The 23,715-nt window shown below is 44.6% G+C and overlaps 2 protein-coding genes across 7 annotated transcripts in view; one reads left to right on the top strand and one right to left on the bottom strand.

Moving 5' to 3' along the window:
• Positions 1–10,617, top strand: part of Ptpmeg (protein tyrosine phosphatase Meg) — a 267,518-nt gene extending 256,901 nt beyond the window's left edge. For all 6 annotated transcript variants that reach the window (XM_077657837.1, XM_077657839.1, XM_077657836.1 and 3 more), the window contains 4 exons: positions 440–724; positions 4,583–4,628; positions 4,740–4,773; positions 7,319–10,617. In XM_077657837.1, the coding sequence (XP_077513963.1) occupies positions 440–724; positions 4,583–4,628; positions 4,740–4,773; positions 7,319–7,340 (387 nt within the window). In that variant the 3' untranslated portion in view covers positions 7,341–10,617. The remainder of the gene's footprint in view (positions 1–439; positions 725–4,582; positions 4,629–4,739; positions 4,774–7,318) is intronic.
• Positions 10,618–14,356: 3,739 nt separating this feature from the next.
• LOC144124893 (transmembrane protein 177) lies at positions 14,357–23,699 on the bottom strand. The gene is made up of 4 exons (XM_077657832.1): positions 23,557–23,699; positions 22,686–22,857; positions 16,670–16,721; positions 14,357–15,196 (listed from the first exon to the last, which is right to left on the bottom strand). The coding sequence occupies exons 2-4, from the start codon at positions 22,829–22,831 to the stop codon at positions 14,444–14,446; spliced, it is 951 nt and encodes a 316-aa protein (XP_077513958.1). The 5' UTR covers positions 22,832–22,857; positions 23,557–23,699; the 3' UTR covers positions 14,357–14,443.
• Positions 23,700–23,715: the final 16 nt, after the last annotated feature.

Raw genomic sequence — 23,715 nt, 5'->3', positions numbered from 1 at the left:
ATTCAAGCCTACTACTTTCCTCATGTGCTTTTTACATGTGTTGTATATACTGTGCCTCTGGTCAACTGTGGTGGTGTGGCGGTCTGGTCTAAAAGGCAGGGTGGCATTTCTTAGAGCGTTTTTGCATTTTGAAAGCTGAGCACTGTATGGGTGAATGCTCATGCCTCTTAGAGAAACCAGTAGCTTTCCAGCATGCAGAAACTCAAACCAGTTCTTCCTGCATAGCGCACTATAGACTGCATTAAGCTTTCCGCTGCAAAAACATTTCTTGCACAATGCGAAATAGCAAACATTTAGTTAGTACCTCCTCTGTTTGTTTAAATAGGCTGGCAGTTTTCCTCCTCCGAGATTGCTTCAATTTGCACACAGGCTTTTGTGGCAGAACTATTTACTAAACAGTGTCGGCTGTATTTTTTTCCTCCCCCTCGTGGCTGTGCAGAACCGGGAAGAGCGACACATCACGCACATGCAGTACCTGGCCTGGCCTGACCACGGCGTGCCCGAGGACTCCTCAGAGTTCCTGGGCTTTGTGCAGCGCGTCCGCAGAAGCAGGGACGGCATGGTGGAGCCCACAGTGGTGCACTGCAGTGCTGGCATTGGCCGCACGGGCGTCCTCATCCTCATGGAGACTGCCATGTGCCTCATCGAGGCCAATGAGCCCGTCTACCCCCTGGACCTCACGCGAGACATGCGTGACCAGCGCGCCATGCTCATCCAGACCTCTGTGAGTAGCATCGCCAAAGGTGTTATGAAGCTCGTCCCAGTGCAGTAGTCACAGTTGAGGCACCCAGCGGCATAGCACTCGATGTGGGCCCCCTTTCGTGCAGTGAATCTTGCACGTTTACTAGGCTCTCAAACATTTTTTTTGTCCTTTTTCTCAATTCTCTTTCAATTCCTTGCTTTCTTTCATGGCTTCTTATCATGGTGCATGATAAAAATTGAATAGAATCAAAAGATAACAATTGTGATACTTTGCTGGCCCAGGTGATGCATGCTACAGTGTGAACCATAGCCAAAAATTACTACGATGAGGTACACCTCATCGTAGTAATTTTCGGCTATGGTTCTGGTAGAAGAAGAGGTCATGACAGCTGTTTGGTTCAAAGAAGACATATTGTAAGTTATCAGAATGCCCCTGCGGCCTTACAACTTCGGCAACATTAAAAATGTCCAGAGTTGGCCAAACACCTCACTTCTGAATATAATTGTAAACGAGGTTACTGAAAGCATAAAATTACTAATACAGTAGCCGACGGGTAATTCGGACTTGTAGGATATTTCGGACCTCGATAAGGCACCACAGACACCCCATAGAAGCACATACATATTCGCGACGGATATTTCAGAAGTCCGAAAGTTCGATTTTTCGGACAAATTTCAGTCGCCTGCGGGCCAAAATCGGCCATTTTGTCGGCTTTTCGCCGGCGCAAGAGGCGCCATCTTGGATTGAGGTGGATTTAGGCTACAGTTGGATTGGCTTGACATGCCTTCGGTACCTCATTGTTGCCAGTAGAGGTCCCTGCGATCTCTGACACTTCGAGGTGGCAGCCGGATTGTCAGCGCCGTCAACTTTCTTTTGTCGTCGACGTTTTCGCAGGCAGTTATCGCTTGTCCCATATTTAAAATTGGTTGTTGGGGGAAGGAAATTGTGCAGGAGCTGTCTCGCATCTCGGCAGGAAGGGATAAAGGAGAGACTGAGAGAAGAAAGGAAGAAAGAGGTGCTGTAACGGAGGGCTCCCGAATAATTTCGACCACCTGGGGATTTTTAACGTACACTGACATCGCACAGCACACGGGCGCCTTTGCATTTCGCCTCCATCAAAACGCACACACCGCAGTCGGGTTCCAACCCTGGTATTCCGGATCAGTAGCCGAGCGCCCTAACCACTGAGCCACCGCAGCGGGTCTCATACATTCGCCATTTCGTCACTTGGGTTTCTCTGACCGCGTCGACCGAGTGGCGCTCAGTCTTCACGAAGTTACATCCGTTCGCCGTTTTGTGATTGCGTCCGGCGGTTCCGCCGCTTTGAGCGAAAAGTGCCTTATTTTTGCATGTGTTTGACGAGCGGTGTGGTGCACACTCGAGTTGTGGACAACATGGGCCCGCCGGGTCCTTCAAAGAAGCGTGGGAAGTATTCCAACTAAATGCGGTGACCTTGCTGTCTAGCGTGTACAGTGAAAGCACAAATTTCGCGCAATTGCAGGTGCAAATCGTCACCAGCAAGAGAAATTGCCGCGAGTTAAAATCAGTGACATTTTTAAGCCGATTTCATCTCAATAAAGTGATTTTTTTGTACTTCACGGATTTTTCAGACTGTTCGATTATTCGGACCATTTTTCGGGGTCCCTTCAAGTCCGAAAAATCGGTCGGCGACTGCACTCCGTTCCAGGTTGCTGTTACACTTTTTTTTCCATCATGCAGCAAACGTTGAGACTAGCAAGTCTGTCAGTTTAAATTAATGGTACCGCACTTGCAGACTTGCATGGAAAGCATATTACTGTCTGACTTTGCATGAGCTGTGCAGAGATGCCAAGTTTTTGCCAAGCATTCCAGAGTTTTGTGATGCTTGCTTAGTTAACCTCAGAATTGTGCTTCAGTTGTTTCTAAGCTCCCCGTGCTATATAGAGTAGAGGCTCGTTAAGTCGAACTCCATGCTAACGCAATTTGAATTAACCTAAGTTCAAACTAACGAAAGTGAACAGAAAATGTGGTACATTTCTAAAGAAAATGTGATCACCTCCCGCCATTTTTTGAAAGGCAGTGGCCAACACTTTCTGTTCTAAACCCCGAAAAAGCCTAAGATCTCCCCTTAGCTTTCAAAACTGAACAAGAGGCTGGCAGCATTCAACGCCTCTTAACTTGGACAGCGGAAGGCTGCACCGGAATTAAAAAGGGCAAGCGACACCCCCTGTCAGCATGGTCTGCAAGCTGTAAAATCAGGTAATGTGTGGCTGCTATGTCGACCTTCACTTTACAACCTGAAAGGTCACAGATCTTGCACGACCTTTTACGTCGTCAAGAGAAATCAGCAGGACAGCCACAAATTGCCCGATTTTCCAGCCTTCCAAACCCCAAGTCACAAACCGCCAAATCAATGTGTGTGTTTTTTGACAATATCTCATCCTGGTAACGGCCCAGTATTGACTTCACACGTGGTTTCAATCTTCGTTGAAGCGTTTTGGCATGGCAATTACCGTAGATGGACAACATTCTAAACGAGTACACAGCAGCACACTTTGTAGGCCTAACTTGGGGCGACCGCTGCTACCATTCGCACGAATAGTGATGCGAGAGAACTGGGAAACTGACAGACCCAGAGACAACCGTGGTTTTGGATTCAGTGCCAGCGATGCTGCGATGCGCTTGATTTGCTGTACCTCAGCTGACACAGCAAGTTACTGAGGCATTCAAGATCCGCTGTTGCAAGCAACAGTAGATTACAAACCACTTGCCGCTAGCATGGACAGAACACAACTTCCCTCTGTTCACCAACCTTTTGCAGCCTCACATGTGGTTTTTACCCTCGCCACCTCTTCTTTGTAGAGGGTAAAAACGGTGTGCAGGTAAAAATGCACGGGTGAGCTGGTAAAAATGGGCTCAAAACGCACCCGTAAGATTGCAGCCGCGAGGCCGTGAGGCCGAGCCCTCTTCTCAGAAGAGGTGGCGCAGCCTCATGGGTGCGTTGCTCAGGCAGCCGCATGCCCTGGCCGCACAGGCACATAATTCAGATTGTGGGAGGTGGAACCAATTCATATTCGAATTTTAGGTCATGTCTTACACTCTAAGCATGGACAGACCTAGTTGCACAATTCGAATTACCCAGAAATTCGAGTTAATGTACTTCAAATAATTAAGCTTTCACTATAGTACAAGTGTCTAGTGTGTTTACAGCAACCTCCACGCGTGCATAATGCAGGAAAAACGGAAAGTTAAGCTAGTGGTACGTCGTATTTGTCGAAACAGCGCACAAGACATCGGCAAGCAAGTGGATAGGATGGGTGTTGCTTGTCCTTGTCTTTTGCACTGTTAGTACAAATACCTATATACATGCCAAATGAACCCACTGGCATAATGAAAAACCGCCCCCCACATTTTTCGGCCAGAATTTACTTTTTTTTTTTCAGCCTTTAGCTTTTCGCATGGGTTCCTTAGTTTTCCCCTCGCAGTCTGCAGGGCAGATCTCTAGATCTTGGCAGCGTGCCAAGATGCAGCACGGCTGCTGGTGCTGCTGGTGTTCAGCAGCGCCAGCAGTATCTGCCCCCTTTCGTTTTTTGATGACCGAAGGAGGGAGGGAGGTATGATATGAAATCTCGACGCTTCCAAAAAAATCTGTTGAAACATTTTTTCCCGTGTAATGAACCCTCCCCCAAAACTGATGTCAACTTTTCTGGAAAAAAAGTGGGTTCATTACGCAAGTATATACGGTATGTGCATAATGCCATGTGTAATTAGATGCCCGCAATTGTCATCAAAGCAAAGTTTTTGCTTTATTGGTGTTAAGTGCATGACACAGCAAACTGAAATAAAAAAAAACGAAAAGTAGCTCCTGCATGCAAGCTTTCCTTCTCTTTGTTCTTGCAGAGTCAGTACAAGTTTGTGTGCGAGGCCATCCTTAAAGTGTACAATGGTAAGCCAACTTTCCTCTGCTCATTCTGTTTCCCAGTTTGTCCACAAAGCTCAGCCAATTGTAAGAACTTCTCGAGTGCTCACGCAGATTTACTTTTTTTTTTTTTGACAGAAGGTGTTGTCAAGCCTTTGCCTGAGTATCAGAGGTAAGAGGCTTTCAGCTAATGTTTTGGTGTCGGTTATGATATTCTTGTGTACTACCTGTGTCAAATAAAACATGCACAAGACAGAGTCGATGGGAACAACGAAACAAGAAGACATTAGATGAGCTGAATACTAGTGCACTTTAGAAGCGTTGTGTGTCACAAAGGCCACTATGTGGAAATGTTAACAGGCCTGTTCTGTATTTCCTCTCCAGCAGCTATTATATTTTTTAGCATTCCGTTAATTATATTTTTATCGCATTTAATACTGCCAGTACATCTTTTGGCAAGTACAGTAAAAGCTCGTTAATTCGAACTCAATGGGGACCAGAAAATTGTTCGAGTTATTGAATGGGCGCTAGAATGAGCGGTCATAGCGCCCCGCCGCGCGGGCAGAACCCCAAGCAGTCACATCTAGACTCGTTATCGCGAGCTAGCCGCTACTACACATTTGTAGCGGGCATATTTTGAGAATTTAATTCATGCGGTCCTAATGGCAAATGAAATAAATTGATTGGCCAGTTATGCACCGGAAACAAGTACTGGAATGCATTCCCGTGAGCAGCGAGCTTTAGTGCTGGAATATATGACGCTGTTTATGCTCTAAAACATGTTTATTTACGGGGAAGGGTTGTCAAAATTAAAAGTAATCTCCGAAATGCATTTGCTTGCGTTTCTTCTGCCGAGACTCCATCAGCATCATCTGCAGCTTGCCCAAAGCTCCTGCACAACGCCAGAGTTCTCATTGACAGAGAAGTGCAGTGCTGCAACATCGAGCGCCGACGCTACTTCACATGCACTTGGCGGTGGCATAGCCTCGTCGCCACCGTCGGACTCATCACTGTCGGCTGTGTTCACCGCGTGTGAGCCCTGCGACGTCTGCTGGGAGCATGCAGCCTCAATTATATTGACGTCGGCTCCAACGTCTCCATGCTGCTGTCCACGTAGCTCGCGCTTGCGGCATCAACAAAAGCCATCATCGCCCGAACCGCGATACAGCCATACTACGTTACATACACCACATGATCACGACCCAGTGACCACAGCACAACGAAAACCCGGAACAGCTCGCGCCGAAGCATCAGCGGCGCGGGCGAGTGCTCTGGCAGTGAAAACCTGCTACGGCATGCACCGGAATGCAAGCCTCATGCACAAGGCTTTTTTTCTTTTTCATTGTTTTACATCTCTGGTAAATTTGGAGCATGTTTTACTCGCTGTGGGTTAACTTCTCTCTATGAGGAGCGGTGACAGCCAGTTGCTCCTAGTTCGAATTAACCGTAGCGGATGCCGACTCGTTCGAATTATCGGGAGTTTTCCCCCATTGAAATACACAGGGCTGTGCCAGGACCCGGGCATCAGTTCGAATTAACTGGGTTCGAATTAACGAGCTTTTACTGTACATATTAAGTGGTGGAAAGTACGACAAGGTTGCAGTACCCACTGGAACCACTTAGAATCCTGTTTAAAATGTACAATTTTTACTTTTACAATGACACCTTTTACATTTTCGTAAAGAGGCCGCGAAACATTCTCTCATCAAAGTTTCAATATCAGTCGAGTATGAAGGAGTACTGTTCAAGGAGTTTGGCAAGAATTTTACAAGGGTGATTTGTTATCAGCGACGTTATCAGTGACAAAAAATTGTTTAGTTGAGTGGTCGACCTATGCAACGCATTGACGCATATTCAAATAAGGAAGGTAGTTTGATCGTGCTGCTGTGAGCCACTGAGTCAAGGCAACAAGTAAAAGCGTGCACCCAAACTAGCGCAGATGCAGCACATGGCGCAGGCTCCTGGTGTAGCCTCATCCCTCCCCAAGAGAGGAGAAAAAAGTATAATAGAAGGTATAATAATAAAATAACTTGGTGGGCAAGGTGAACAGTCTTGGATAGGCACAGATGAGAAAAACTTGGTGAAAATGCCTGACTGAAATGGCTGTTGCAGCTGTAACAATATATATCGCATTCTTTATAGTGTAACAAAATTTTTGAAAGGGGAAAAGTTTGCAGCCTTTTACTACATGGATGTTCGATTGAAACCATTTTCTCAAAAGTATTTTATGAAAAGCACAGGCAGTGGAGTGCTAGCAAATCCAGTGGAAATTGAAACAACTCATAAAAAAATTCCATCGGACACCTGACAGTAGGAAAGTTGGTGTCCCAGTTGGTTCCGGCTGCGGAAATGTCGTTGTAGGAGTGATAAGATCCAAACAGAGCTTCAGTAATGTAAAAAAGCTTTTGCTTAGAGTAAGAGAGATTGCACCAGTTTAGCCAGGTAAAAGCAGTGGTAATGAGTGGATGGACATAAACGAACATCCCTCACATTTCCACCTCTTGCTTGGCAGCACACGGTAGGGAATTTGAAAGGACAGGCTGATGATGTGGCTCTAACTAGAGTGGTGTGTCTGTGTTTGTTCTCGAAGAGAAAGCTTTAGACCAAATTCCCAGTGACATGGACATCGAATTCTTTGTAGACATCCTTGCCTTGGTCGGCAGTGGGTAGCGGATGCCATAATGACGTGCTTCTTTTGTTTCTTCTCATTTCGACAGATGCTTAACGACCACCGTCTGATGAAAAATGGATTCACCACGCGGTCCCATTTAATCAGCCCATGCCAGAGGATGTGCGGCCTCATTCATCTCTGAAGCTTAACTGCACTGGTCTTCACTTCGCCACATCTGTGTTATTCCTGCGCGCTCATTTCGCAAGACAGGGTGCCCTCCATTTCTAATGCACTATACAAGTATGAAGCTTGTGGACTGTGCAACACCAGCAAAAGTAAAGCAACTGGCACAAGGAAGAACGACAACAAGAATGAAATCTGTAGAAAGAGCACCCCCGGCACGTTGTGACAATTGTGGGCCTGGCTGGCTGCAAGAGGTGTCAAAGGCAGCGCAACAAGCTCCAGGAGGTGCTGCCGCTCCGCTGCACTCCCAGCTCTCAAGCTGCGCACACATAGTGACACCGTGCGTGCAGTTTGTGCAGAGTGCTTTGCCTTTTTTTTTTTTGACGTTGAGAGTGTGCGGTCGCTTCTTCTGCTCCCATTGAATCCCCATGTACGTGGGCACACACACACACACACCTTGTTGGAAAGACTGTGCATTACTGCTGTCTGTATTTTTATAGTGCCCTTTTTAGGATATTTTTTTGTACATAACGACGGTGTGGACTTTTGTCGTTGTAGATAAATGGTTGAACACCCCCGCGCCCTCCCCCGTCCCTTCATTCCTTCTGGTCTCCTGGTATCTGTGTGCCAGCTTCTTGTGATAGATGGCTAGCTTGTTCTCATACGTCTTCCTTTCCTTGTCAGAAGTGCCACATTCTTCTTATTTCCCTTTGCTAGCCTCGATCAGGCGAGACGGTAGCTGAAAACTTATTCCAGAAGGGCACGCGAGTGTAGCAGCAGAGTAGTGGTTCTGGCAGCACAGTGTGCAACATCTCAGCCTACTTTGTCTTTTGGCAAAGAGCAAAGTGGTGTTATGATTATTTCATTGCTTCAGCAAACAAAGGAACTGCGAATTTAGACCAAGAGTCAAGGTTGATTCACAGAATGATAAAATTTTTTCTCTTGTGGTCCCCCACTAGTTCTGCAGAAGAGAATAGCTTTCAGTGTGTAGGTGTCTGTGCCGAATGTAATAAAATGCAAAATAATCACATGTCCACCTGCTTACGCAAACCACTTTGCAGTTGCCTACTAATGTCGAGGTGCAACATTGTTCCTGCATGCTGAGCATCTGCCTCATTTTTAAGGGAAGGTGGCACTCTTATTTCGTTACATTGAAAGAAGTAATGTATCTGTGAGCACACCAGTGTAATATGATGTTGGCGTTCACAGGAAGCTCCCGATGCTAATGGAATCAACTGCGAGCGGAACGATGGCAAAAATGCCATTGTTTTTATGACCATGTAAAAGCCGTGAGAAAATATATAGCCTCTTTGTAAAATTGCTGTAGCAGCAGTCAAAAAAGTGAAAGTTCAAACTTTGGACCCTCTTCTCACTGATAGCTACAATTTAACTTTCAGGCTCTGCTTTTCTGTGGAGCTACAAATAATCGGAAAGCCCAACTCTTAATCTGCAAAGCATTTTGTGATCTCCAACAAACCCGACACTGGCCCAAAGATAGCCTCATTCCTAGTCTTTAGGTATGTTTGACTCGCTGCTGTGCTCATCAGTGTTCTTGAACAAGAGAAGGAGAGAGAACTTGGTAGAGCAAGAATTTTATGTGCAATGCGGTATATAGCAGCAAGCTACGACTCTGGATGCCATGGTGACAACAGCTGAAGTTTCTAGCTGCCTTGCAGGCATGATGGGCCAGTTTCGATAATTTTGTGTAGTTGTGTTTAGCTTTCAGGACAAATCTGTTGAACACTGGCTGTCAGGCTTTACTGATTGCAGTCGTGTCTAGTGCAAGCAGCAGTTTTTCAGTTTTTATCGATCAATCAATCGGCAAAGGTGCTGTTTTTGCACATCCATTTCTTTCATCTAAAGTTCTCCATATGGAGAATACTTGTAGAGAAGGAAAAGTAGCATGTGCAGAATGCTGAGCTAATGGATTAAACAGCTTTGCATGTGAAATGGGCTGATCTTGCAACACAAATTTGCAAGTATTCACTGAGTACTGTGTGTGCTCTGCTTGCACTTGTGGTCGAAATGTGCAAGCCGTGTTTGAAGCACATTGTGTGGTATCTTTAACATTAATTCATGCCCTTACTGATGCCACTAGAAAACTGAAATGACACGTTGCATTTGTCACTGTTTCACAACGCATGCCTTGACACCTAATGGCTATTTTTCTTTAATTTCAGTTTTTGCGCAGCTTATGGAAAAACTGTGGGTGATGTCTACAGGGCTCGTGTAAATTCTGTCCAGTTTGGTCTGATGTGTCACAACTGTTCGATTCATTCATTCATTAGTTGTACCTTACTTGTGTGATCTGTACTCGAGTTCCGACATGTGTCAATCCTTACTTGCACAAACTGATGTGTTCAGAGAGGCTGAAGGCATCAGAAAAAACGAGTACTGAAGGTATGACTTAGCACAGCATGGTTCGCTAGTGATAAAATCACGATAATCAAGGCAGTCTATTTTGCACAAGTGTCCCTAGTGTTGTCATCTTCATGCCATTTTTTCCATCCCCAGTAACTGACATCTGCACGACCTTCCTAGCCATGTAGTGGCCACCAAATACAGCAGAGTCGCCTGGATGTGGTTTCTGCGGGGAATGCTAAAAGCATCTAGCCAAACCTTTGCTTCTTGTTGCACTCTTGGAGCAAGTGCCGCAATGTCTGCTTAGGCATTGCCCAGGTTTGAAACAGGCAAAGGGGACAGCTGTCTAGTTATAAACTGTAGGGTATGCTGCTTGTAAATGGTGCACCGGTTTCTGTAGCCACATATCTGTACCACTGCCATTGAGTCATTTTGTACTTGGTGTATGAGCACCCAGGGCCATAGCAAGAAAAATTTTTTTCAGCACACTTGAGTGTCACCAGTGCTGAGCCAACAAAACTTCACTGAACTTGTGTACAGAGCAGGTTTAAGCCACTGTTGTCCACTGTTGTTTAGTGTTAATGTACACACATACTTTCTGTCCAAACTAGTAGTGCGTCCTGTACATACTAATGTGCTTTGAGTGTGTGCTTGTGTGTGTATGTGCATACGACCAGTTCTTACAGCAGAATGTGATGTATATGACTTCAATTTCAAGTGTATTATTTTTTTTTAACCACCTTGAAGCCTGCTTTTAAAACGTGGCCATCTTGAACAGACGTCCACTCCTCACACTAAATGCCACACCGTTTGAAGGAATGCAAAGGAGGAGAAAGAAATTAAAGAAGTTACACAAACGTTGTCGCTAATTTGATGTACATATTTGAGGACACTGTCTTGCAGAAGTACTCAGACCAACAAGCTGCCCATGATGGAGCATGTAAAAAAAAGCCTTTTGGTGAAACAACTGTGCTGATTTGCGTGTGCAAGCTCAAGAGCGACAGCAGAATTGCTCACTGCCATTTTTAATCTCAAAACCAGCGAATGCCACTGATGATCACCACATTGCCAAATAACTGTGCACCCGCTCCAGTTGCAGGCAACAAAGACGCAAATTTTATCACTGGGAGAGATTGAACAACCAAGGAATATGCACAAAGCTTTCAAAGCCCACTGCCAAAGTCCAGAGCAAGAAATAGAAATTCAGGGGCTCAATGAAACCTGCCATGCTCAGTGCTGCTTGTCGCGAAACCTAGCTTCATGCAGGTTAATACAAAGTTTAAAGACATTAAGACTAACAACGGGGAGTGGAGGGCTTCGGATTACTTCGGAAAACATGCCGACATCTGTTCTAGCTCTTCACTTCCATCAAAATGCTGGCACCACGGCATGGAATCAAACCCATGTCTTTGGGCAAAGCAGCTGAACATAACCACTAAGCCACAGTAGTGGGTAATAGTACAGGTTTGTAAGTATTGTATACACTCGTATCTTTATGCCCAAGTGTACAGGTGCAGCCAAAACAGTAAGGAGCAGGCTTTGGTATTGGAGCTTTTCTTATGCATTTCGTAATGAAAATGAACTCGTGAGCACACCAGCCATATTTGCTGAAAATGGACTCTTGTAGGCACACCAGCCGTATTCGCTCGTGTGCCAAATAAATGCACTCGGCGCTTTCCAAATCCACTGCTAAATGTCCAGCCACTAGCAGAGGCCAACTTCGCTGCGCACACACTGTTCGCAAAATTAGGATGATAGAGCCGAAGTCGTTGAGCTTCTTGGCAACTGCAGGCTGGGTGGGCCAACAAAGACTGGTGGACCAGATGGAGTTCAGGATTCCTCTGTCTAGCCAGCCTTCTGTCAAATATTTCATGGCTATTTTATCTGCTTTGCATGGCACATTTCGGTAGTGGTGTCATAAAGACTGGCTGCACCTTTTAGGCTAGTGATATATATATGTTTTTTCAAGGCCAGAACTACTCGCACCTACAAACCTCTGTGCCTTTGTTTCTTTAAGGGCATTGTCATGATGATTCATGTGTGTGCAGCTTATTTTCCATGGGCTTGAAGGAGTTACACCATATTAAACAGCCCATCTTGCATTGGTCAGAAACTCTGCAGCTACTGTGAAGACTACCCAACTGCTGCATGCAGTGAACAGCATTAATCAGATTCTAGCATTCAAGCCGTTTTTTTTCTTCACATGACACGCTGGCTCTTTAATTTTCCTTTCTAGTACTGTGATTTGGAATATAGAGAACAATTCAAAAAGCATTTAGATGGAATGTTAGGAATGTGCTGTTGAGGTAAACCACTCTAATTTCTATTTTATTGCAAGGGAATTTTGTTGGACCAGTTGGATATCTTAGCTGGATGTCACTGGTGTCGCATAATTCGTGTAAATTGGTTGAATTCTATGTCTTGATGGAGGTGCCTTGAACAGAACCAGGATGGATACAGAAGCATGGAGGGTCACTTGCTAGATAAGAGGTAGGAGAAATATTAAAAATGCTTGTCTATATCGCAGATTCATTCTTCACCATCTAGGTTCCCAAGTGCATACTTGACGTCTGCCAAGGAATCCTCGGTAAATCGTGTAGCAAAGGGACAATGTAGCAGTTTAAGGAGAATAGACATCTAATTTTGGTGGCATGTTTTCTCCTCTACAATGATGCGGAAGACACTACATATGAATCACGATGCGATATTCGCTTCCTCTGCAGGGCAGTCCCAAGTTCAAAGGGCATGACACTTGCCAGAACCCATACTGCTACCTGTTGCATGCAGTTCTAACTAAAAAAACTTTTATGTGGTCAGTTCATCAAAAACCCTGTTAGCAGCACGACAGGGCAGGTTTGTCAGAAGCCAAAGACACGGCTTGGGCCGCAAACAAACTGAGCTCGTAGAAAGCCCTGAAGAGGTTCCTTTCACCTAATTATAAATGTTACCACAACACTTCTCACACAGTTGATGCCAACACCTAACACAAAAATAATATGCATATAGGCAGCTCCACTGTATGCTGTAGACTGACTGGGGTGAAAGGTACATTTTCATCAGAAAACAAGGCATAAACAAGCCATGAACATAGACATAAACAGTGTTTTGTTTTACTACAGGTAACACTTCTTAAATACAAATATTTTACACTAACAATCTAAACATATCCTTTTCTTTGCTAAAAAAAAAACCTACAATAGAACCCCACTTTATTTCGCAGGGCCGGGGAAAAAAAACTAGGCCAGGAAGCATGCACAAAAAAAAAATGTACTTCTTGCTTGCCCTTCGGTTTTTTTTTACTACTAAACGCACCATGCTTCTCTCGAATTTACCAGGCACTGAGTCTCTCACGATTGTTTGCACGCACAGAATGTCCGAAATACCTTGTGATGGCTCTCTGTGAGCATAAGTAGCTATCGAAAGGAGGCAGCAGCGAAGGACAAAGCCATTTTAATCCTACACAATTTCCATCTATTGAACCTAGAAATTTTTTTCTTTAAGCTGTAGGCGAAAAGGCAAACGCGGATGATGACAGAAACACGCCTTGGAGCGATCCCGCGCGCCATAGTTTTGTTTTTGCTCCTTTGGTCGTTCGAGCTCGAGCCGCAGCAGGTACGGAACTGCACCAACAGCCATGACAGGGTTCATGCCGCCCGTAAGTGTGCGCTGCATTGGCATGGGCAAAACACACCGGAAGCCGCAGAACACGGTGGTGGCCAAGTGCCGACGGGGTCTACAGTCCTGCTTTGGCCGGCCTGTCATCGCCATTCGCGTGCTACACGTATGCCGTCAAAATGTCGGCGCAGGATAAAGCACCATCACGATGCAGCAATCGCGATGTAGAACGCGGGAACGCTGCCACAGTTGTGACATAACAAAGCAGTCTGCATTGCACGAGTTTCTATGGCACCTTGGACGGGACCGGCTCACAAAAATGCAGCACCCAGGAACCGAACAGCGGGGTTCTACTGTATTTGACCTTGTGTTAGGCGCATGACTGCCTCTGTCACTTAAGTGCCATTAAAGAAGCACAGACACTTAACTTTGGTGGCATGTTTACCTCTCTACAATAATGCAGAAGACACTACTATGCATGAATCACCGTGTGATATTCGCCTACGACCGCTAAATAATTTATAATTGAATTTTTTCTGTCGCGCTGTTTCGGCTTCGACAGCCGAACGATGGCTGTGACGTGAGGCATAGAAAAACGTTCATATAATCACTGCTTCGTTGTTTTAATTTACTGCAGTGCTGCTGAAGCCAACCTTCCTCAAGAGCCAGAATGACAATGAATGTTGAAGCAGCGATTATATTGCAGTTTTTTCATGTCTCACATGACCTGTAAGCACACGTTGACGTCATAGTCTTCATTTGGCTGTTGAAACCGAAACAGCACAAGAAAGAAATGCGATTATAAATCATTCAGCAGTCGTAGGAAAATGCCAGGTACCATGCATAATAATGCCTTATGCATCATTACAAACAAGAAAACACGCAACCAAAAGGTAGGTGCTTATACTCCTTTAAGCCCAAAACAAAACTAGCATATTTTTGTGCCATTACTTCACTGTTCAAGCTGAAATATAATTCAAACAAGACCAGAGTTTGAAGAACACCTTTAATGACATTTTTTTACCTAAGCAACAGCAGCTCTATGACACAAATCATCCTACAAAAATGCAAATCAGGCAGTAAGTTCACTCTCACTCTCATCGCTCACGTGCAGTCGACTCCTCAATCTATCCAGCCTGTGTGTAAGTGGAACATGATCAGTCCGAAGTAACCTGTTAATATTGCCTTTTGAAGTATAATACTTCGCGCCCTCATTCCCCAGCAGATCCCTCAACGCTCTGTTTCTCCGAAGAACTTTCTCGTAATACTCAATTCCACCTTCAACGTAATCTCTGCCTAGGGCAGCTGCCCTGTGGTCGGCTTCCTTGTCCCAGTACTGGCTCATGCCATCCTTGAAGCAAATGTACATAGTTGCATTGAACGCTACAATGATACCATACCAGAACACTCGCACCGCACGGGGTACACGGCTCAGAAACGGGAGCTTTTCATTGGCAAGGCGAGCCATGACATAGCAGTTAAAAGCACTAAACGAAAGGACGGTGGACTGAATCTCCACGTAATATGTGCTTGCCCAGTAGATATCGCGAGCAATAACAAACCTCTGTGCCTTGTCGCTGAGCACAAGAGAGTCTTTAAACATTTCTCCTTCCCTTGTTTCCCACGCCGGCTCTTCGCTGCCGCGAATGAGCAAACTCTTCGTTTGCACATCTTCCTTCTTCACATAGCTGAAGGTCACAGGCAGGCCAATAATTGCACCTTTGGTTCCCGTTGTGCTGCCCGCAAAAAATGTATCCAGCATGGGCACAGGGAAAAAGTGGACGTTCTCCTTTTGCTGTTTGCTGATGTCAACTGATTGCAGCACCTGCAGATACAACCCCCAGGTCCTTTTTAAGTAAATATGGCTTAGAAAGCGAACCCCAAATCAACTATGGCACACAAAAATCGTGTAAGCGTTCTGATATACAGCCTCACTGACAATTATATATCCTATCAAAAGACATTTCACAGCATTGGAGATAAGACAATGAGGGACAAGCGCAGACATTTAACTGAGGTTTATTCGAAGAACAAGCAAGTTTACATAGTTTTGCCAGCACAGGTTCAAAACTGTATCAAAAGCAGATATGAGAAAAGGGGAAGTCCCAACAGTGTGCCTTCGAGGAAAAGCACTTGACTATTATAAAGTCTGATCGACATGTCACTGATATAGAATGTAGCGCTTTTCTTGATAAAATATACTTCGAGAACTTCAACATGAAACAGCATGAGAACTTCACAGGGTGTATCAGTGACACGTCGATCAGACCTTATAGTAGAGAAGTGCGTTTCCTCGAAGGCACGCTGTCGTGACTCCCCCTTTTCTTATATCTGCTTTTGATACAGTTTTGAACCTGTACTGGCAAAACTATGTAAACTTGCTTGTTCTTCGAATAAACCTCTGTTTAATGGCTGCGCTTGTCCCACCTTGTCCTTAACTGTGAATGCCTTTGTTCAACATATTTTTCTATTAGCAAGCATAAGCTAAAGTACCAGCTAAGCAACACCTTGGGCTTTGCGGATGGTTACAAAAGTGTCCAGACAATGCCCTTCTTAGTATTCTTGTATCGTGCACAAGGTGGTGAAATTTTACATGCCACTATTTTTAACAACACTTGGCAAACGCATTATTACTGCTTTGTCTGTTGTGAAGATACTACGGCATAAATGAGTCAAACTAAAGTACCGTGCGAAACACCACATGCATTTATGCAACATGCATCAAGTAACGTTCATAATGCAATGAAAGTTGATATTCAGACAACTTCAGGCCCTTTTCGCACAGCACTCAATGTGCTATGTGCAATTCATAATGAAATGGAGTTCATTAAACTCTGGCAAGTCATTTATAGAAACGCTGTATTTCTTTTTGCAAAAATAGCACCAACGGTTAGTATTATGCACAGACAGCCAATGATCGGAGTGCCAAATTGCCACTAAACCAATCACACAGCGTAGCATCTACATTGTTTCATGAGCGTAATTTGTTGCACTTCACAGGTTAATTTTTCTTGCAGGTATGCTTTTTACACTTCAGATAATTAAGACTCGCTATGAAAGGATTGCAAACTCGGAGGTGCTACAACAAAACTTGAACTTCAGTCAGTCTTCTCACTAGCTTAGCATTATGCTTCTGAGCCCATTTCACCATCAACACCCAACAACAAAAACTACCAGGAAACCATCTGGGACCCTCCGCAACTTCACCCCTGATCATTCACGAGTACCTTTCAAAAGTGAATGCACTAACTGTAACTCTAATGGAACAATAAGCATGGCCAAAACTACAGGAGCTCACCTGATGCGCCCTTTCCGCTACCACGGGATCCAAACGCATTGGCATGCCATCTCTGTTTGAACAGAAAGCATTCTTCACTTAGTAGTGATGCAACAAAAAAGCACTTGTGAGGGAATGACAAATGCTTGCTACTGGCAATAAACATATGTGCCAAGAGAATTGTTCAGATGGAAAACATGTCTAGGAGCCTCACTGATCAAGAATGCATGCACTGATCAAGAATTTTTGCAATCTATGAAGCAGCTTTCAATTAAGATTCATATCACATATACTTTTTTTCCATTTCTCTAAACTCATAAAATGTGAATACCAGCGAGATTATACTCCTTTTCAATAAATGCAGCTGCTGTGATAGACAGTGCATTACTGATGACTTGCACACGCTCTATGAAGTATGAAAGAACTTTTATGCACTGCCATTTCACTTAGTTCATCACAGTCATGTCTCCAACCTATGCCACTAGCACATTGCATAAGACAAAAGCTGCACAACAGCTTAGTTCACTATAATCATGGACAGCGCTATTAGAGGTGCATTTTGCTACCTTTTATCCTATATACAAAATGCTTGGCTGGTACACACTCAGACGATGGTTTCAATTAACCATTTCTAGTTGCCTCACAGAAATGCAACCTCCACAACCATGGAAACACCTACACCGCACAAATACAAAGCATTATTGGAGATCCCTGACTTGCACAGGTCATCAAATAGAAAACGTTACCATGAAAAAGACTTGGTTTTTATGCTGCACAGTCTTTTCTTTTTTTTTATTCGAGAAGTGTGCCATGAGGCATAAGTTGAAAAAAGGAAAGGGGGGGAAGGAATGCACGGGACTGAAAGTTAAAAGAAGGAGTGAAGAACCATTGCGCTGAGGTAGTCCCAGAGGTTGTTAATGAAACGGTTGTCCATAGTCCACTTCACGTAGTCACTTTCGCGGTTCCACCGCAGGCCCACCTCCCTGAGGAGCCGTTTTCTGATAGCAGCCGTCGCTGGGCACGTCCACAACAAGTGCCGCACATCATAAATGTCCGGTGCAGCGCTACAGTGAGGGCACCTGTCAGGTACTGGCAGATCTTTGGCACGCCACCGATGACGGACAGATGGTGCCAGAGCCGCCCCTGCCCGAATCCGGCGCACAGATACCTCCTCCTGCCGAGTAAGACTACGGGGGAGAGGGTGCGAACACAGAGGAATTAGAGCGCGTGTTCGCTGGTGCAGAACTTCGGGATCGGAAACATGGGACAGGAACGGATCTGGGGGAAGAGGGGAAGGTGGCGGATCGTCTAATGTATGAAGATGAGTCATAGCATCCGCTTGAATGTTATGTGGATCCTGGGCATGGCCGCGAATCCAGTGTATGCGCACAGGACATGAATACTTTGCGCAGAGCACATGAATAGATTGTGAAATCTGGAACGTTCGTCGAACAGCCTTAAGCTGTTTAAGGGCGGCACAAGAGTCGGTGTAAATATGAACTGTATTGAATGTTGGAACGAGCGGAAGGAAAGCAATGGCATTATAAATGGCTTGAAGTTCCAATGCCAGGGGAGTGCACGTATCCGCAGTATACGTCACGCGAGAGTTGAGATGCGGATGAGGTTGACTATACACAGCAGTAACTCCCCTCTCTGCAGAATGTGATGCATCCGTGTATAATATGCACCCTTCAGGCAGATACGCTGCTGATACCGACGGGGAAACAGTGGGGCGATTGTCAGTGAGCTGGCAATAGGACCACGGTGGAAGTGTCTTTAAACGATGAAGTTTGAGAGACTGTTTTCGAGCTCTATTCGCCACCCGTTGGTCGATAATTTCACTGAGTGTATTAAGTTGGGCGAACTCCTGTAGCACAGGTATGGGTGTTAAACGAGACAGATATGTTATGACGCGCATAGCCTCACGATTGATAGCTTCAAGGGAGTCCCACTGTCTGCGGGTGAGACGTTAAAATTGTGCCTGATATACTATCCGTGGCTGATGGATAGAGCGCACAAGCTGGCGGGCCATATGAGCACGTGCGCCACCAGAGCGCATAGCTATGCGACGAATCAGACCTAGAGTAGCGTGAGCCGATTTACGGGTAGCTGTCAGCCACGGGGTGCCAGTTCCAGATGTATGGAGGAGAAGACCAAGAATACGAACAGTTTCTACCTGAGGAATCAGAGAATTATGTACCGTAAAATTTGAAGGGGGAGCTTTCCGTAAGGCGGCTTTATTTCGAATTCGAATGAAACATGATTTAGTAGGAGAGAGTGTTAGACCCAGAGGCGGGAGGTGAGATGTCAATACATCCAGCGCGTGTTGAAGGACCAACTGATGAATAGACGCATCTGGATGACAGCACCACAAAGTGATATTATTGGCATATGCAAGCACGCGGATAGAAGAGATGGTCTCTAGGGCTCGAACAAGAGGAATTAAAGCCACATTAAATAATGTGGGGGCGAGAACGGAGCCCTGCGGCACTCCTCTATTGGAAATGAAATTACCAAAGGGCTTTCCGTGGACACGCACGCTGAAGGTTCGATTTCCTAAAAGGGCGTGAATGGAGAGGAGGAACCGATGAGGGAGACCAAGAGTTTGAAGGGAGGCAAGAATGGCAGAGTGAAGGATGTTATCATATGCCTTTGTTATGTCTGTAGCGATTACGGTTCGAACAAGGTGACTCTGCGGAGAGTGGTCAAGCACGTCAGCAGCCAAAGTAGCAAGGCCGTCCTCCGTTCCAATTTGTGGGCGGAAACCAATTTGGGAATCTGGGTAACAATCATGGGATTCCAGCCACCACAACAAGCGTGCGGCTAGAATGTTTTCATAAAGCTTGCAGATGGTAGGCGTAAGAGAAATTGGACGAAGGGCCGAGAGAGATACTGGAGGCTGACCTGACTTGGGTATTGGAACCACAATAGAATGCTTCCAGTCTCCCGGCATGACGCCAGAAAGCCACACTTCGTTAAAAGTATCAAGTAGGGTTTGCAAAGCCCTCCGTTCCAAGTTACGGAATAAGGAGTTAGGTATGCCGTCGTGCCCGGGAGTAGTAGTAGTTTTTAAACGTTCAATGGAGGCCAGCAGCTCTGCCATGGTGAGGTCAGAAGTAATCCCATCGGGGGGCTCTGTTACCGATAAGTCAGGTGGAGACGTAGCGGGGCAGTCATGGTAACATTTCTCAATGTTGCCATCCTATATAAACTCCCGCATTTAGAGAATCTCTGTGCTTAGAAGCACCTGAGACCTCTCTTTGGGCGTACAATATAATTAGTGATTGGAGTTTTTGGCTTTTATTTTTTTTAAGTCGGTGGTATTTTTTTTACGCTTATTTCAGAACGCAGTTCTCAGGTTCTTTCTACAAACTTAATTTCTAACAGATGAAGGACCTGAGCATAAGGCTGTATTCGTGTGCGATCAAAAGTCACAGTTTCTTTTGTCTTTTTGTCAGCCTGAGCATTCAATTTACAGTAATCAGTACATAAATGGTTGTTCATAACAGGTTAAGCACTTGTATCAGTATTTACATTAGGAAATATTAGTGCCAATAAAAACTAACAGAAGTTAAATCACGGAGCTGTCAAACTGTGGAAGTTGATTTATAAGTGGGTATCCATATTATCATTGAGTTGAGCTAGGCTGTGCGAAAGGATAAGGAACTGCGTGGCATGTGTGCTGACGACCGCAATGGAATTGCTGCTTAGTCACTGGTAAAAGATTGCACTTTTTCATGATGCTTATTCATGGTTTCCAGTTCCTTTAAATGTGGTGAACACTGCTTAACCAAGCAACTGACCTTACTGAGTGATGACAATGAACCGTGGTACGCTAGCAATGTTTTGCGACAGGGTGGAACCTTCCAGTCCGTAGAGGCATGTAAAGTAGCAAAGCAATACCTCAGAATGCACAACTGTGCTACTTAATCAAACGGTACACAGCCTCATCACACCCCTGGCTTCCGAAAATTGTCAATTTTCTTCTATACCTGAGCGCAAGTACTACTCGATAGCCAGCTAGCTACAGCAATCAAACGGTACACAGCCTCATCACACCCCTGGCTTCCGAAAATTGTCAATTTTCTTCTATACCTGAGCGCAAGTACTACTCGATAGCCAGCTAGCTACAGCATGCATGTCAAGGATACCTGCTTTTTTCGATTAAAACCGAATTCTGAAAATTAAATTTGGGACATTGTTATTGTTTTCTTTTTCCGGTTTTAACCAAAAAGTCCAACCCTTTAATATTATGAACTTTCAGATTAGAAGAATCTCTGTACTTAAAGAGCACTTGAGACCTGTTTTAGAGCATACAATATCATCTTAAAGAAACTCTCTCACCATCAAAGCTTGAATATCCACAGTTGTTTATTTTGAAATACTCAAATGAGAGATAAAAGCAGGCTCTCCTTAACCCTTCAACACCCAGCAATGTGAATTCACAACATAACAATTTGTCATTGAGTTTTCAGCAAGTGGCCCTTTCTAATGAAAATGTATAGCACTTTTGTGAGCAAGCTGTGTAAAGCAAGAGTATATGCATGTACAACTGCTAGGTAGCATTCAAAAATTGACTGTGTCTCATTTTGTGAGCATTTTTGCCAGAAGAATAGCACAAAATTTGCAAGCACTTGCTGAATCCTTGAAGACTCTGTGTGTCATTAAGAGATGCTTGAAACGCTTGCTTTTGGAAAATAAATTGATTTCCAGTTTTTAATGTATTCGTAACAATGGGAATCTCTGTCACTTAGGCTCTGTTCAAGAAAACATGTCGATACTAATTGTGTAGGAGAATTTTCGCATTTCATTCTTCAGTTGCATCTAACTATGGCGATAGTAGCACTGACCGGCATAAACCTGACTGAAAACATGCGCTTTGAGGTATGCCGACTCCAATATTCCAGCTTTCATTTTTTCCCCTCATTGCTACAAACTGACCACCCATCAGAAAATCTCAAAACGCTTGATCAACTACAGGTTTTGTCTTATTTTTAACTTTTTTTTAACTGCATTATTTAATTTTTCGAACACAGCTAACCATCAGGATGTCATGTGCTACTCATGTTACATTTACTGTTAATTACACAGCCTTGAAAATGATATAATAAAATTTCATAGCAGATTTTCAACTGCCCTTACTCAGCCATAATACAAGCATTTTCTCATCTTTGTCATCGTGACACAAGTTCTGAACCTCGTAAGGTTCTAGAGGCACTCTTGCAGCATCATGCTACCCCCAACAGCATTAGGTTCAACAGCTTGAGAAACCGAAACCACAGTGTGAAAAAAATCCTGTTATAAACTGATAACCTAAGTGGACTCTGTTCTGATTCAAAATAAGGAATTCCATAAGTGGCATTTTAAAGAAGAAATGCATAAAAATTTTGGCATTTGTATCACTTCTAAGCATCTAGTTATAGAATAAGAATGCAGAGATTCTCAACATGGATTAGGCATTGCCTAATGTGAAATAAACTATCAAAGAAGATGAATGAAGTGAAATAAACTGAATACCATAGGACCAAGTCGCAGAACTCCTGCATATGATAACTGTTTAGAACAAGTTTTAATCAGCCAGCAAGGCGATCAAACACTAGCACGAGCCCAAGCCGCAAGACATGCCAGAGCATGCCTCGCACAATTTTTACCTAAGTGTGCACCCATTTTTTTATTCTGGCATATTTTTTTGGTGACACATTACTGTTCACCAGGTTGTCGTCTTCATTTTTATTTGTTGTTTTATAAGAGCACTCATCTGCAAAAGCATGTACACATGCCATACCATTATTGCTGTGTTGTCACTGTAGCCTGCAGCAAGCCTCTTGTCACAGGTCACGACCGCTACACGAAACAACTGCTTGGCCAAATGATAACTTGGGTCATGCGCAAAGTGGCCTACATTCAGTATTGCAAATGGGCCTTTAAGATAGCAAATAAACGAAATGAAAAGCAGTGGCACTTCCACTGTGAGCACTCAGCACTGCCACATGCTAGCTGGACAAACCAGAAATAAGAACTGTGCGCGGACACTTACTTGTATGCACGGACGATGTCCTTGTAATAGTTAAGTAAGTGCGTGTGAGGAAGCAGGCCAGCCAATGCTCCTATAAGTCCACCAGTGAGGCCAGCAAATCCGGCTACTTTCCGGCCCATTTCTCCGCGCAGCCACGCGGAAGCCATCACGCTTTATGCTACGAAACGCGCACCTGCAAACAAGACAATTTGAGAGAGCTGTCTTTGGGGGCAATGCAAACCACAGAAATACAAAACGCTGCGTAGACAAATGAACTTGTGGATTTCTAATTTCATTTTTATAATACCCTGAAGCCAGGACGAAAACGTCAGCCACAAAAATAACAAAATAGTCGTGCCATTATGGTGACACCACCTCTGCCTGCAAACTACTATGTGCACTGTTATAACTCACTATATGCAAGGAATTAAAGCTGATAAAGTGCTCATTTCGACATTTAATTAATAGTTAATTCAGTCAGCTGCTTGCGAGTCTTTGAAATAAAACATGTAATCATCCCGCGGAATACACGTAGTCGAACTAAGTAATTAACTTGGAACATTGCTTCATACGTGTGGAACACTTGCAGCGGGGCTCTTAACACTCAGCTAGCCCGGAAAGTAGCCCATGGATGCTTGCAGAGAACAGCAAGCACACTGTCCACAAATGTATCTGGTTGGATCAGGAATGGAACAAGCCATAGACACGAACAGGGACATGAGTACATACACAGACAGGTGCTTCACCATTACGACATGCTAACTAGCATAGTCCACTGGCTTGTTACTTTCCAATACACAAGTCGATGCAAAAGTGAGGCGGACACGAGAAGGTTCTTGCTTATTATATGGATACCGACAGGAGACCGGTGTGCTGTTTATTCGACACTCACGTTTTGTGAACAAGCGAATCGAGAAACAGGAAGGTGCGGGGCCAGGAAGTAGGTCGGAGGGCACCAGACCTTGCAAAACAAAACTTCAAATGCAGCACATGTTCAAAGCGCACTTGCGGCGGTACACCGTAAGCGACCCGGCCTGGCTCAGATAGCGGC

The sequence above is a fragment of the Amblyomma americanum genome, chromosome 3 (assembly GCF_052857255.1).
Source record: "Amblyomma americanum isolate KBUSLIRL-KWMA chromosome 3, ASM5285725v1, whole genome shotgun sequence".
NCBI classification, from domain to species: Eukaryota; Metazoa; Arthropoda; class Arachnida; order Ixodida; family Ixodidae; genus Amblyomma; species Amblyomma americanum.
This window is presented reverse-complemented; position numbering and strand designations above follow the sequence as displayed.

Excerpts from the sequence above, each read along its gene's own strand:
- LOC144124893 (XM_077657832.1), bottom strand. The coding sequence starts at position 22,831 with ATGGCTTCCGCGTGGCTGCGCGGAGAAATGGGCCGGAAAGTAGCCGGA. Across the intron at positions 16,722-22,685 it reads GACATCGTCCGTGCATACAA|AGATGGCATGCCAATGCGTT; the intron begins GTAAGTGTCCGC and ends CTGTTCAAACAG. Across the intron at positions 15,197-16,669 it reads TAGCGGAAAGGGCGCATCAG|GTGCTGCAATCAGTTGACAT; the intron begins GTGAGCTCCTGT and ends TTGTATCTGCAG.